At 46.8% G+C, this 14,948-nt stretch overlaps 1 protein-coding gene across 1 annotated transcript; it reads right to left on the bottom strand.

Annotated features, from left to right (window-relative positions):
- Positions 1-10,329: 10,329 nt before the first annotated feature.
- Positions 10,330-13,441, bottom strand: LOC112228836 (leucine-rich repeat transmembrane protein FLRT1-like). Its single transcript, XM_024394514.2, has one exon. It carries the CDS (start codon positions 13,351-13,353, stop codon positions 11,272-11,274), a length of 2,082 nt encoding a protein of 693 aa, XP_024250282.1. The 5' UTR covers positions 13,354-13,441; the 3' UTR covers positions 10,330-11,271.
- Positions 13,442-14,948: the final 1,507 nt, after the last annotated feature.

The following is a 14,948-nucleotide window of genomic DNA, read 5'->3' on the forward strand; positions in this document are numbered from 1 at the left end:
GGGTCCTGGACCCAGGTGGTGACTGTAGGAAACAACACCTCCACTTCTCTGATACTCAACACTGGGGCCCCACAAGGGTGCATGCTCAGCCCCCTCCTGTACTCCCTGTTCACCCATGATTACGTGGCCACGCAGGCCTCCAAATTAATCATCAAGTTTGCAGACGACACCACAGTAGTAGGCTTGATTACCAACAATGACGAGACAGCCTACAGGGAGGAGGTGAGGGCTCTGGGAGTGTGGTGCCAGGAAAATAACCTCTCTCTCAACATCAACAAAACAAAGGAGATGATTATGGACTTCAGGAAACAACTGCTGGAGCACTCCCCTATCCACATCGACGGGACTGCAGTGGAGAAGGTGGACAACTTAAAGTTCCTTGGCGTACACATCACTCGCCAACTGAAATGGTCCACGCAGACAGGTGTGTGGTGAAGAAGGCGCAACAGCAACCTCAGGAGGCTGAAGAAATGTGGCTTGGCAACTAAAACCCTCACAAACCTTTACAGATGCACAATTGAGAGCGTCCTGTCGTGCTGTATCACCGCCTGATACGGCAACTGCACCGCCCGCAACCACAGGGCCCTCCAGAGGGTGGTGCGGTCTACACAACGCATCACCGGGGGCAAACTACCTGCCCTCCAGGACACCTACAGCACCCGATGTCACAGGATGTCCAGAAAGATCATCAAGGACAGCAACCACTCAAGCCACTGCCCATTCACCCTGCTATCATCCAGAAGGCGAGGTCAGTACAGGTGCATCAAAGCTCACACCGAGAGACAAAAAACAGCTTCTATCTCAAGGCCATCAGACTGTTAAATAGCCATCCCTAGCACATTAGAGGCTGCTGCCTATATACATAGACTTGAAATCACTGTTCACTTTAATAATGTTGACATATTTTGTGTTACTCATCTCATATGTATATACTGTATTCTATTCTACTGTATCTTTGTCTATGCCGCTCTGACATTGCTCATCCATATATTTAATTCCATTACATTACTTAGATTTGTGTGTATTGGGTATATGTTGTGAAATTGTTAGATATTACTTGTTAGATTTACTGCACAGTCAGAGTTAGAAAACACAAGCATTTCGCTAAACCCACAATAACATCTGCTAAACCTGTATGTGACCAATAAAATGTGATTTGAAGTGTCTTCACTGACAGTTTCAACATTTTCATTGTTTCAAGCAGACCACCATAGTCCCAGTGCCCAACAACAAGGTAACCTGGCTAAATGACTATCGCCCCGTAGCACACATATCTGTAGCCATGAAGTGCTTTGAAAGGCTGGTCATGGCTCACATCAACACCATCATCCCAGAAACCCTAGACTCATAACAATTCACAATGAAGCCATCTCTATTGCACACCGCATTGCCCTTTCCCACCTGGACAAAAGGAACAACTACGTGAGAATGCTGTTTGTTGACTACAGCTCAGCGTTCAACACAATAGTGCCCTCAAAGCTCATCACTAAGCTAAGGACCCTGGGACTAAACACCTCCCTCTGCAACTGGATCCTGGACTTCTTGACAGGCCATCCACAGGTGGTAAGGGTAGGTAGGCAACAACACATGCCACGCTGATCCTCAACACGGGGGCCCTTCAGCGGTGCATGCTTAGTCCCCTCCAGTACTCCCTGGTCACCCACGACTGCGTGGCCAAGCATGACTCCAACACCATCATTACATTTGCAGACAACACAACGTTGGTAGGCTTGATCACAGACAACGATGAGACAGCCTATAGGGAGGAGGTCCGAGACCTGGCAGTGTGGTGCCAGGACAACCTCTCCCTCAACGATCGTGGATTACAGGAAAAGGAGGGGCAAAGACACCCACATTCACATCGACGGGGCTGTAGTGGAACGGGTCGAGAGCTTCAAGTTCCTTTGTGTCCACATCACAAACAAACTATCATGTTCCAAACACACCAAGACCGTGGTGGTAACCTGCCTAAATGACTACCGACCCGTAGCTCTCACATCTGTAGCCACAAAGCGCTTTGAAAGGGTGGTCATGGCTCACAACACCATCATCACATAAACCCTAGACCCACTTCAATTTGCACACTCTCCCAACAGATCCACAGATGGCACAATCTCTATTGCACTCAAAACTGCCCTTTCCCACCTGGACAAAAGGAACATCAACACTGTCATTACGTTTTCCGTCGACACAACGGTGGTCTGTCTGATCACCGACAACGATGAGACAGCTTATAGGGAGGAGGGCCGTGACCTGGCAGTGTGGTGCCAGGACAACAACCTCTCCCTCAACGTAATCAAGACACAGGAGATGATCGTGGAATACAGGAAAAGGAGGGCCGAGCCCCCCCCACCCCCATTCTCATCGACGGGGTTCCTTGGTGTCCACATCATCAACAAACTATTATGGTCCAGAAACACCAAAACAGTCGTGAAGAGGGCACAACCACGCCTATTCCCACTCAGGAGACCGAAAAGATTTGGCATGGGTCCTCAAATCCTCAAAGTTATACAGCTGCACCATCGAGAGCATCCTGACCAGTTGCATCACCGCCTGGTATGGCAACTGCTCAGCCTCCGATCGCAAGTCGCTACAGAGGGTAGTGCATACAGCCCAGTACATCACTGGGGCCAAGCTTCCTGCCATCCAGGACCTCCATACCAGGCGGTGTCAGAGGAAGGCTCTAAAAATTGCCAAAGACTCCAACCACCCTAGTCATAGACTGTCATCTTTGCTACCGCACGGCAAGCGGTACCAGAGCACCAAGTCTAAGTCCAAAAGACTTCTTAACAGCTTCTACCCCCAAGCCATAAGACTGCTGAACAGCTAATCAAATGGCTACCAGGACTATTTGCATTGACCCCCCCCTTTTTTTTACGCTCCTGCTACTCTCTGTTTATAATCTATGCATAGTCACTTTACCCCTACCTACATGTACATATTACCTCGACTAACCTGTACCCCCCGCACATTCACTTGGTACTGGTACCCCCTGTATATAGCCTAATTATTGTTGCTCTTTTATTTTTTTTACCGTATTTAGTCATTTTTCTTAACTGCATTGTTGGTTAAGGGCTTGTAAGTAAGCATTTCACGGTGTTGTATTCGGCGCATGTGACAAATACAATTTGATTTGAAGAGTGCACGGCACCGCCTATTCCCCCTCGGACTGATTTGGCATAGGTCCTCAGATCCTCAAATAAGTTCATTGCACCCACACTTCTCGCGCATAAACGAGCGTCTGCATAGCCATAAATGTTTAATGCTTTTCGACCTGTACCCAAATTCATATAGTTGGGTCAGTTGGCTTTGATATTTCAACCTGGGTGTTCTGATCGCTTCTGGTGTGGGTGGACAAAATCAACATGGGCACGGTTGCGCACGCACCCGAGGGGTCTGGCCAGTTTGTAAGGGTTTTAATGAGGTGCTCTTCCCGTTACTAAACTTAAACCCTGTAATGGTCATATCCTGATTCCTCTTCCATATTATTTTGATTACCCTTATAGGAGACCACTGCAGCACCAGCGCTGCAGCATTTCTCATACTGCTTACTGGCAACACAGGCCTTTTAATTTCACCTGAGCCAATCAATACTATAGGCAGTGGCTCCTTACGTGCAACCTGTTCTGCTTGAATCAGACTCATCTCCAGGAGTTTTGGGACAACATGCTGATGAGCACATTTTAAAATAATGTTGCTATGTCTTATTTCACTAAATGTTTTGAATGTGTATGTTTTGGGAGGTTATCATCTGATCATAATACCTTAATTTATATGCTTGCTATCAAAGTTCAGTGGCGCAACATGGCTGGTTTTATACAGCACCTGGACTCGGGACTAGACGATACACTTTAATTAGTATGATATGTTTCATTTTGTATGGTATTTGTGGATGCCCATCATCCATTTTTGTATGCTATGTTATGAATTATAATTCGTATGATATGTTCTTATTTTAAAAAATTGCAATCATACAATGTTCTATGAATTTGCTAAACATATGATGTGTTATGAATTCCAATGTGTTGTTGTTAATGTTAGTTAGGTGGCTAACATTAGATAGGGTTAGGGGTAAGGCTAGCTAAGTTGCACAGTATCTAAAAAGTAGTAAGTAGTTGCTAATTAGCTATAATGCTAAAAATTGTGCATGGTGAGATTCCAACAAGCAACCTTTGGGTTGCTAGACGTTTGTTATACACCCACCTATCCACCCCAACCAACCGAAGTAACCTTCTGTCTTATGTAACTATACCAAACGTAACATATCATACTAATTTAAGTGTCTCAGATTTCCATTTACTACGGTATGTCTAGTCTGAGACCAGGCTGGTTCTGATGAAGGATCTTTGATCCTTTGCAATGCCTTGCTGCTGAGTTGCAGTTACCCCTGTATGTCAGCAGATGGCAGCAAGAGCTCAGCATACACACTGCCTTGCTGAATTAATTAATGATGGCCAAAAGAGGTGTGTGTGTCTGTGCGAAGTTGGGGCGAGGGGGACATAAACCATGAACGAGGCTGTCTAATGCTGCTATACGTCAGTCTAAATGATCCCATCCTAAATGTATTGTTGTGTCATTCCAAGCACTTTCAAAAACCCATTGAATAGCTTGTCTGGAAAAATAAATGACAATGGCAATAACAGAACTGCAGAGATGAAGAATACAGACAGGGTATTGGGTTTGGCTCTGCATGAGATGAACATTGTAAAAAAAAAAAAATGTAAAAAAAAGCTTGACTTGTCCATGACTCACTGCATATTCATCAAAATGTCATATGTCCCATCACTTCGGTGCCCCAAATACTGCTGAATCAGCCTTCAGAACTGCACTTGCAGGGAGGTAACGTTTAGTTTCAAAATGTTTTCCCATAAACCTTATTCAGTCACCTTTTGAATCACAATATTTGTATGCGATAGTCGATGAATTTGTAGAGCATACTGTACGCGTGTGAGTGTCAGCATAAAAGTGTGTCTATATATAATATATATTCCTGTATGTGTTCGCACGTGCGCATATTGATGTGCGTGTGTTTGTGAGTGATGGAGAGTGAGGGAGTCTTTCACAGCTCACTGCACAGCTAGATTGCCTGCAGAAGAGGTGACAGCAATGAGAGAAAAATGAGAGAGGCAGAGCCAGAAGAGAAGAGGGCAACACCCTAAGAAGGGGTAAGTATGGGAGGAAAGATATGTGATATGTATACCTCGTTTTCGACAGAGACACAGTATGTGTTAGAAAAACACAACAGCAATTGTGAAATTACATGGCATTTGATGTGGTGCTATCTAATGACATGAAGCAAACACATGAATCACTGAGAGAGGAGGACGGAGGGTGAATAGAGGATTTTGAAAGAGTGGCGCTTTCAGGGTAGGGGGAGGGACTCTAAAGGCTAATGACAAAGGGGTAGAGGGGAGGTCAGCCTGAGAGCTGGGGAGAGGAACAACAACATGGTAGGTTGTGGGTAGGGGACAAGGGTGGGGGCGGGGGTGGAGAGTCAGTTTGTGTGGCGGAGGCATCGATTGATTTATTCCGGTTGTATCGATCAACCGACAGCCCTGTCCCGTGAAGGAAAGCATGAGGATTAAGGCACTGGCTTGTGTAATGAATGAGGTTCCTGGAGTGGGGAGAGAGGGGCTGGCACTAAATCAGTGTGGTGTTGAGCATCCACATGGGCCCAAGACACATGAACGAGGTACAACAAGGTGTGTGTGTGTGTGTGCTTAGGCAGTAGCAATGAGCTGTCTAAATTAGTGTGCAGTCAGAGCAGGCAACAACAGTTGCTTCCCAATGAGTCAGTCCCCATGCAGAGACTGCCTGCTTGTGCCGGGTGGCCTTAACCCACAATAGAGATAAACACAGAGCTGTTTGCATGCTTATTATGACAATCACATTTGATGCGGTTGAGAACTTGTGCCTGCGCTTCATTTCTCCTAACTGGACTTCTTTACACCTAATTGGCTGCATTGTATCTAAGAATCAAACATAATTATATATCTTAATTCAATCCACAATGACTATCGTAATATGATTTGGAATGTAATTAGTCGGTGGGTTCCGTTACTTTTTACTTTTCCAGGGCTATGGCTCGAAGTCGAGTCCATTGGGCTTTGAGCAGAATGAAATTGGATTGACTGATTGATTTTATGTATGTCAAATGAAGGACACACAGACAGAAGTTCCACGCAGAGCAAGAGAGGGAAAGAGGAGGGGAATCACGGATGGATGAAGCAGAGGCAGTGGATTAGGGTGGTGGGGTATAGAAAGAGACAGAGACAAATGGAGTGTGAGAGACACGGGGGAAAGAAACTCCGACTCATGCCTGCTGACCTCACCTCTACTCTCAGATAATCAATACATGGGGGATTGGTGGGGGGCTGTTTGTGTCACTCCCAATAAAGATCGTAAATACAGTGACATTGTGCTCGCCTGTCTCACCCCCCTCCAACCTCGTGACATGTTTCTATTTAACATGGTATCCTGGTAATCCTATGAAAGACAAAAGGCCTGGAGCACTTAGTCTGTCCTCTAGAGGAGGGGGGATGGGGGACAAATGATTGTTTCCCCGGGCCAACACGTCTGTTTCCTTCCTTTCCAGTCAAGTGTGTTCATCAAAATGGACTAAATCTACAGGAATGCATACAGTATATGCCAGCGTACATCTCTGCCTGAGATGATAAAATACAAAATGGTTACTTCCTCCTTCGGACAGTTAAGCACAGAACTGAGAGGAAAGAGGCATTTATTTTCTGAGCTAAATTAGTTCCTTGGAAGGTGCCTAACTGTTCTTAGCAGCTTGTCCCAGCAGACTAATTCAACTGTTCTGCCTGCGGCTATGGAATCTTGACCTGTTCACCGGACGTGCTACCTGTCCCAGACCTGCTGTTTTCAACTCTCTAGAGACAGCAGGAGTGGTAGGGATACTCTTAATGATCGGCTATGAAAAGCCAACTGACATTTACTCCTGAGGTGCTGACTTGCTGCACCCTCGACAACTACTGTGATTATTATTATTTGACCATGCTGGTCATTTATGAACATTTGAACATCTTGGCCATGTTCTGTTATAATCTCCACCCGGCACAGCCAGAAGAGGACTGGCCACCCCTCATAGCCTGGTTCCTCTCTAGGTTTTGGCCTTTCTAGGGAGTTTTTCCTAGCCACCATGCTTCTACACCTGCATTGCTTGCTGTTTGGGGTTTTAGGCTGGGTTTCTGTACAGCACTTTGAGATATCAGCTGATGTATGAAGGGCTATATAATTACATTTGATTTGATTCCCTTGTTTGTCACGTTCTTATAGTCAGCAGAATTGCTGTGATAATGTCCCTTCAGTATTAGGGAGTCCAGTAGCATGAGACGTAGTTTCAAAATGCTCATAAACAGGCCAGGGAGAACAGGTTAACGTCTGTTATAGGAGCTGCGTGTGTTTGAACAGAGGAAATCAAGAACAGAGGACCATGAGTAATGGTAATCATTGTGGGTCTATCAGCTGTATGTGTGTGTGTGTGTGTGTGTGTGGTGTGTATTTGCCTGTGGGATATGAGGGGGCAGAAGCAGTGGAAATCAAAACATCTATACCACAGCTAACAGAGCTGCTTGGCTTCTGTTGAGAACAACTGTGTTAGGTAGACAACTTTAATGAGGAACACACACACACACACACACACAAACAAAAACTGGGCTCTGGACTCCACAAGGCTTTGCACGTCTCCTTTATTCACATAGAAAAGAGACATCTTTATACAAAATAGTTCATTGTTCCTCAATTTAACACAGAGTCCAACAAAGGAGGATGTTTTCAAAAGCAGCAACCTACAAAAAGTACACAGGGAAAATATGGAAGGGCAGACCAAAAGAAAACAACAGAAAGCACACTACTGATAACAGTCAAATAATTCCTTGCTCGGATTCTTAAACCATCAAACCACGGACCCTTGGGTTTGTTGGCGCCTGAAACCTGGATCCACTCAGCATACCAAAGGCTATCCACCTCCTGTGTGGGTTGGGTGATGGGCACTCCACGAAGGGAAGGGGCATGAAGAGGGCGCGCTGAATGTGGATTTAAATGTGCAATAAAAGGATGATAATGATGATTATGATGAGAGCACCATTTCACCCGGAAAGCTTAAAAAAAGTGTGCTGGGTGACGACTCCCAAGCTGACTCCGTTTGCGCTCTCTGTTATTGTGCGGTTCGCATCGGTCTGAGCACAGACAGCAGAAGTATATTCTCTTGACAGAAACACCGACTCGGCAAACAAGGTGAGGAGACGTCTGTGTTAATGGGCTGCAGGTGGAACAACTGCTCCTCTGATTCTTCAGGAGCCACACGATCTGACACACACACACACACACATACAGTACACAAATACACACATACAGTACACAAACACACACATACAGTACACACACACACACACACATACAGTACACACACACACACACATACAGTGTACACACACACACGCATAAAGTGTACACACACACACATACAGTGTACACACACACACACACACACACACCAACTGCTGGTCCAGTCAGCAGGAGCAGTAAAATATGCAGATGGTCAAAATAACTAAACAAAATGACCGCAAGTGCTGCCTGCTCTTACGGCGATGCACACAATCTGCATACCTACTAAGGTTCTGTGTAGCTCAGTTGGTAGGGCATGGTGCTTGCAACACCATGGTTGTGGGTTTGATTCCCACAGGGGACCAATATGAAAATGTATAAAAGTGTCGGCTGAAATGGTACTTTCTCGCTCTCAATTTTGCCCAAACATACACATCTAGGCATGCAAGCTCAACTAGGAACAATAATTGCACACCAAAGAAATGCAATGTGTTTTATAGGAGAGTGGTGGAGTAATAGAGGCGACGGGGAATGAACAGTGAAATATGCCTGGTTTCTGTATGTAAGCTGTGATATGATTCTTCCCCTCACTAATAACCCAATGTGTGGCTACTTTCAGATAAGGAAAACAATATTTTAACAGTTCTTTGTACTCTTGCATGAGGTGAAATGGTGACATTGTTGCTGTAATGTGATCGATTTATACTTAAATTGTGACCCCTCTGTAAGAATGGATCTCTAAGCAGGTGTGCACTTAACAGGGACACTACCACAAAAAATTGTACACTTTTTTTTAAAAGGCTCAGTATTTTAGTTTTTCCTGTAGAGACAGGTGTGGATGATATCGCAAAGTGGAACTGAGTGATTGTCATGTTAACAGCATAAAATGAATAACATTAAATTGCTCTAATTTCTATCAACATTTTCCAAAATATAAACCTGCCGCCAACAGTGTTGGTTGTTCCAGTTTCACATTTTGTATTTAAAATAAAATGAACACTCCTCAGACATATTGTCTGATAGTCGGCCTACTATGAAATCCTATCAGACAGAACAGCCAAGGAAGCACGATTCGTTTCCACCTTGGAAACCGTAAAGTGATTAACAAGCAATGGAAAATATTACAGCAATGTGGAGTAGCAGGCTATGACAAATAGGTTTATGCACGGATGAACTCCGTCGTTCCAGAGGCATCATTTCTGTGCCGTCTTCTGCATCTGAATCTGTCTCTCGCCTTTCCTCTGTGTCTCTCAAGGTCTATTTCTCTGCCCTCCTCCCTCCCTGTTACGTTGCTGTAAGTGCTGATTCATTTACATTTGTAGTGCTACTTGGAAGGAGAAGTGGACTGAGTTGAGGACTATCACTAGTGCCTACACAAAGTAAAATAGAACTCACCCCACTGTTCGTCTCACCCCCACCTCAGATCCTCCACCTCCCTCACCCCCTCCCACAGTGCAGGTCCACAGTGTTACGGTTTTGATCATCTACCTGATATATCTCGCTGTTTACAACACTCATTTTCCCGATTCCCGTTTACATGAATGCTGTGTCTGTCCACAGGATGTTCCACAGAAGTCCTCTGTCCTGTTGGGAATCGGGCCCACTGGGGAACAACACAGAATGCCATCTAGTGAGGGAGGCTCCCCTTCTCACCCGAATACCACCACCTTCTAAGGTAACTGGATAAGTACACAGGCACAAGAGGGAGAATGGAGGTTGGACTCTTATGTCTCAAAGGAGTGATTTGTCAGTCTTGGGGGGGGGCTCTTATTAACCAACTTCTGCATTGTAATCGGACAATGTCTCTTTTGCTGCAGATAGTTTCATTAAAAAGGTGTACATAAACATTCAAGCTGGTGCAGTCAAGAACATTTTAACCATCAGTTGGACCTCAAGAGTTGTTTTGTATCTTCTTCTTGTTCAAAAAAGAAAGGAGTAACTTCCCAATCACAAAAGTCCAGGTCCAGTGTGAGTCCCCCCCCAAAAAAATCCCAAAAAACAAAACCAATAAATAAGGGTAGCAGTGAGGGACTGATCAAAGAAACACGCAGGGAACAATGACTTCTCCAAACACAGTCCAGTGGATGTCTATCTAAGTAAAGTGTCCACAAGCCTGGGCTACAATTGAATTCAATGCATTGTTCCGTTAACTTGCGAAAGTCATCCAAGGATATCATCAAGGACCCTCACCCCTGACAAGACCCTCACCCCTGACAAGACCCTCAACCCTGACAAGACCCTCACCCCTGACAAGACCCTCACCCGGTGGAACCACTGGACCAGGCCACAACTAGTCTGCTTTAAGACAAGCGGTTATGTGGGCTGTTTGAAAGAGAACTATTCACAGCTTTTACAGAGCCCTGTCTTCAGGTAACTGATAGGACACACTGGGTGCCACAGGATAGTTGAGGCATTTTAAACGGACGAGACAAGAGGGCAAAATATGGCCAGTGGGCAAGTGATGCGTATCTAAGAAGTTTGTCTCTCTGACCCTTTTCAGGACTTTTGAAGTTTCCATCTTGGTGTGGCTTGCCAAACGTAAGACCTGGAATGGAACTGAACTGTAAGTGACAATATCCTGCAGTCTCAACACAGAGGGCACATTCTTCTGACTTGTCTCACTGAGAGAGGGAGCAGTGAAGGAAAACATCCACTGATCATTACTAAGTGTGTGAAGAAGCAGTCCGTGTGAACACCTGGAATGGGCCGTTCGTTCGCTCCTGCTGCTTGTGTACCAGCTAGCTGTTTCCTGCAGGCCCGCCAGCCAATTATTCAAATAGTGTCAGTGCAGTGAACCGCTGGCTTAGTTGGAATGGGAGACTAGAAGAGGAAGGCACGAAGTGGCTCTTCAGAAGAACCCATGCGGACAAAATACAGTATCCATACAGTACATCTAGAACAGTGTGGAACGGGCCAGGTCGATCACGTGTAACAGTAGTCTATATCTGGGATCCCTCTTTCTCTATAGCCACGGTTGGTGCCATACCCTGCATTGGACACTTGGTGGGCACCTTTGTAGAGGCCGGTGCCATTGGAGGGGAATATAGTGTGGATTATGTAATCCTCCCGGAGGGGCTTGGGCGGCTGGTGGGTAACCATGGGCGTCATCTGGAACCCTGGGCCTCGGATCTCCAGGATGGTGGTGTCCTTCTTTGTGCCTGACTCAATGTAGTCATCGTAGTGCTTGCTCTTCCTGGAGCTGCCACGGCTGTATTGATCACGAGAAGACAGGCGTCCGGCCCGATGCCCGTACCAGCAGAAGATGGCAAATATGAGGGCCAGAGAAACGATGACAGTAGCTCCTCCAATGATCCCAGCCAGAGGCAGAGTAGCCATGTGTTCCGGGTCCTGGTTGTCCTCCTGGCCCACATCTGGCTGACTGGGGTCTGACGTCTCAGCTTTAGCGCACACTGGAGCTTCATCTGAGTCAGTATCTCCGCCTGCCATGGCTCCTTTACCCCCGGAGCTGGCCGCCAGGGGCACCATGCAGATGATGTAGCTGGAGCGGGGTTGCAGGGAGGTGAGCAGGTACTCTCTGCGGTCTCCTCTCACCAGGGTCTCTGTGATGGAGCCCATGGCAGCGCTGGTGCCCAGCCGCAGCCAGCTGAGTCTGAAGGAGGAGGTGGGCTGGGCCACGCTCCAGGTGACACGAATGCTGTCGTGGGCCAGGGGCTTGACATTCAGGGCCAGGCTCTTACCAACTCCACTGCTACCCAGGGTGTAGTCTAGACCAGAGTCTGGTAGCCCCAGGCCGGGCCGCTTGGAGCGCAGGGTGAAGAGGGAGCCCTGTGGAGGGGAAAGGGTGGTGGAGCTAGCGGCAACTCCTCCTACCCCACCCACTCTGTCTCTGGTCCCACTGCCTGTGGCTCCAGCCCCGGCCCCGGCAGGCACTACCCCTGTGACTTCACACTCCTCCATCTGGCTGGTCAGGTCCTTGAGGGTCATGTCTCTAACCTTTTCGGGCGCCTGGCAGATGAGGCCCCTCACCGTGATGGAGTTACCCCTAGCGTGCAGCCAGTCATGTAGCCAGCGCAGGTTACAGCCACAGTGCCAGGGATTCCCCCGCGCCAGCAGTTGTCCCAGGCTATCCAGGTCTTTGAACAGGCCCCGAGGCAGGGTGGTCAGGTTGTTGCCAGACAGGTCTAGTCTTTGGAGCCTCCTCATGCCGTCCAAGGAGCCACGGGGCATGTGGATCAGAGCATTGTCCTGCAGGGAGAGACGTTGCAAGTGGGCGCTGGGCAGGTTGAGTGGCGGTGTCAGGAGGGAGTTACGCACCAGCGAAAGCTCCGTCAGGTTGGAGAGGCGGGAGAAGGTGTCGTCTGCGATGCGCTGATTGGCCAGGAGGTTTCCGTCCAGGACGAGGCGTCGCAGGGAGGAGAGGCCGCGGAAGGCGTGGGTGGGGATGGTGGAGATGCGGTTGTCGTCCAGCCTCAGCTCCTCCAGAGAGGCCGGGAGCCCAGAGGGGATGCTGGACAGGTGGTTGCGAGACAGGAAGAGCAGACGCAGCCGCGGGTTGTCAATGAAGGCCTTGTCTTCGATGCTGACGGTGGAGACAGAGTTGTCGTCCAGGTGCAGCTTCTCCAGTAGAGGCATGCGGGCCAAGGTGGCGCGGGGAAGCGTACGGATGTTGTTATCCTGCAGGTGCAGCTCCCGGAGGGAAGGGGGCAGGTGCATGGGGAAGTCATCCAGCTCGTTATCGTACAGGTAGACCACTCGGACGGTTAGGTGTCGCTCCAGGGAGGTGGGGAGCCCGGCGTTGTCTATGTGGTTGTTCTGAAGGTAGAGCACAGTGGCAGAGGGGGGCAGAGGGGGGATAGAGCTCAGGCCACGGTCGTTGCAGTAGATGAAGTCCTCATCACATCGGCACACTGAGGGGCACACCAAGTCTTCCTCCTCCTCGTACCCTGTGGCTGCAGCAAACTCCAGCACCTCGGCCAACAGAGTCAGGCAGAGCATCAGCAGGAACAGCCAATCACGCAGCTCGGCCACTCCCTCCGGCGCCATGGTGCTGATGATCGACTTCCCTTCCTCTCGGTCTCAACGTCTTAGCTCCTTGAATCTAATGATGAGCTCAAATCAGGCCAGCTCCTTCAGCCCTGGAAAGAATGAAAAGGAGACAGGTTTTAGTTAACAATCCGCTCAAGTGACCAGATTACTAAGAAGGTTTCATTGAAATTCCAAAATCACTTCAAATTGCCAGGATATAACAAGCTTGACAATGTACCCTTATTTAATTCTGCCTAAACCATATCCAACAAATGATTCATGGTCACATGGAAATTGAACTGCTACAGTATTATAATCCCTTTTAATATCTCGACTTCAATCCCCTTGTCATGGTGAAGTGGCAGTATTATAATCCCTTTTAATATCTCGACTTCAATCCCCTTGTCATGGTGAAGTGGCAGTATTATAATCCCTTTTAATATCTCGACTTCAATCCCCTTGTCATGGTGAAGTGGCAGTATTGTAATCCCTTTTAATATCTCGACTTCAATCCCCTTGTCATGGTGAAGTGGCAGTATTGTAATCCCTTTTAATATCTCGACTTCAATCCCCTTGTCATGGTGAAGTGGCAGTATTATAATCCCTTTTAATATCCTGACTTCAATCCCCTTGTCATGGTGAAGTGGCAGTATTGTAATCCCTTTTAATATCTCGACTTCAATCCCCTTGTCATGGTGAAGTGGCAGTATTGTAATCCCTTTTAATATCTCGACTTCAATCCTCTTGTCATGGTGAAGTGGCAGTATTATAATCCCTTTTAATATCTCGACTTCAATCCTCTTGTCATGGTGAAGTGGCAGTATTATAATCCCTTTTAATATCTCGACTTCAATCCCCTTGTCATGGTGAAGTGGCAGTATTGTAATCCCTTTTAATATCTCGACTTCAATCCCCTTGTCATGGTGAAGTGGCAGTATTGTAATCCCTTTTAATATCTCGACTTCAATCCCTTGTCATGGTGAAGTGGCAGTATTATAATCCCTTTTAATATCTCGACTTCAATCCCCTTGTCATGGTGAAGTGGCAGTATTATAATCCCTTTTAATATCTCGACTTCAATCCCCTTGTCATGGTGAAGTGGCAGTATTGTAATCCCTTTTAATATCTCGACTTCAATCCTCTTGTCATGGTGAAGTGGCAGTATTGTAATCCCTTTTAATATCTCGACTTCAATCCCCTTGTCATGGTGAAGTGGCAGTATTATAATCCCTTTTAATATCTCGACTTCAATCCTCTTGTCATGGTGAAGTGGCAGTGTTGTAATCTGCTTCCAGCAGGAGTTGGAGAGTATTTTTCTTTCAGTAAAAGAAACAATGAAATATATCAAATATATCAAATCATTTTGAGAAATTGAGTCAGACAGTAAAGGGAAATTACAACACAATCCATACAGTTTTGTGATCTGTCTACTGAAAGAACCGGGCCTGGTTAAATCCAATAACTAGGGCCTGTTATTGCTGGTCTGACCACATGTTCAGGGACATCTCCTGGCCCTATAACATACACACTAGTGTATTTGTTTGAATTCTTCCAGAGCGCACTGGCCAAGCAGATTGTGTAAACAGAACATCCCACAATTTTTACATGAACTA

Source organism: Oncorhynchus tshawytscha, linkage group LG30, assembly GCF_018296145.1.
Source record: "Oncorhynchus tshawytscha isolate Ot180627B linkage group LG30, Otsh_v2.0, whole genome shotgun sequence".
Lineage (NCBI taxonomy): Eukaryota > Metazoa > Chordata > Actinopteri > Salmoniformes > Salmonidae > Oncorhynchus > Oncorhynchus tshawytscha.

What these genes read in the sequence shown, in the direction of transcription:
- LOC112228836 (XM_024394514.2), bottom strand. Translation starts at nt 13,353, where the DNA reads ATGGCGCCGGAGGGAGTGGCCGAGCTGCGTGATTGGCTGTTCCTGCTG.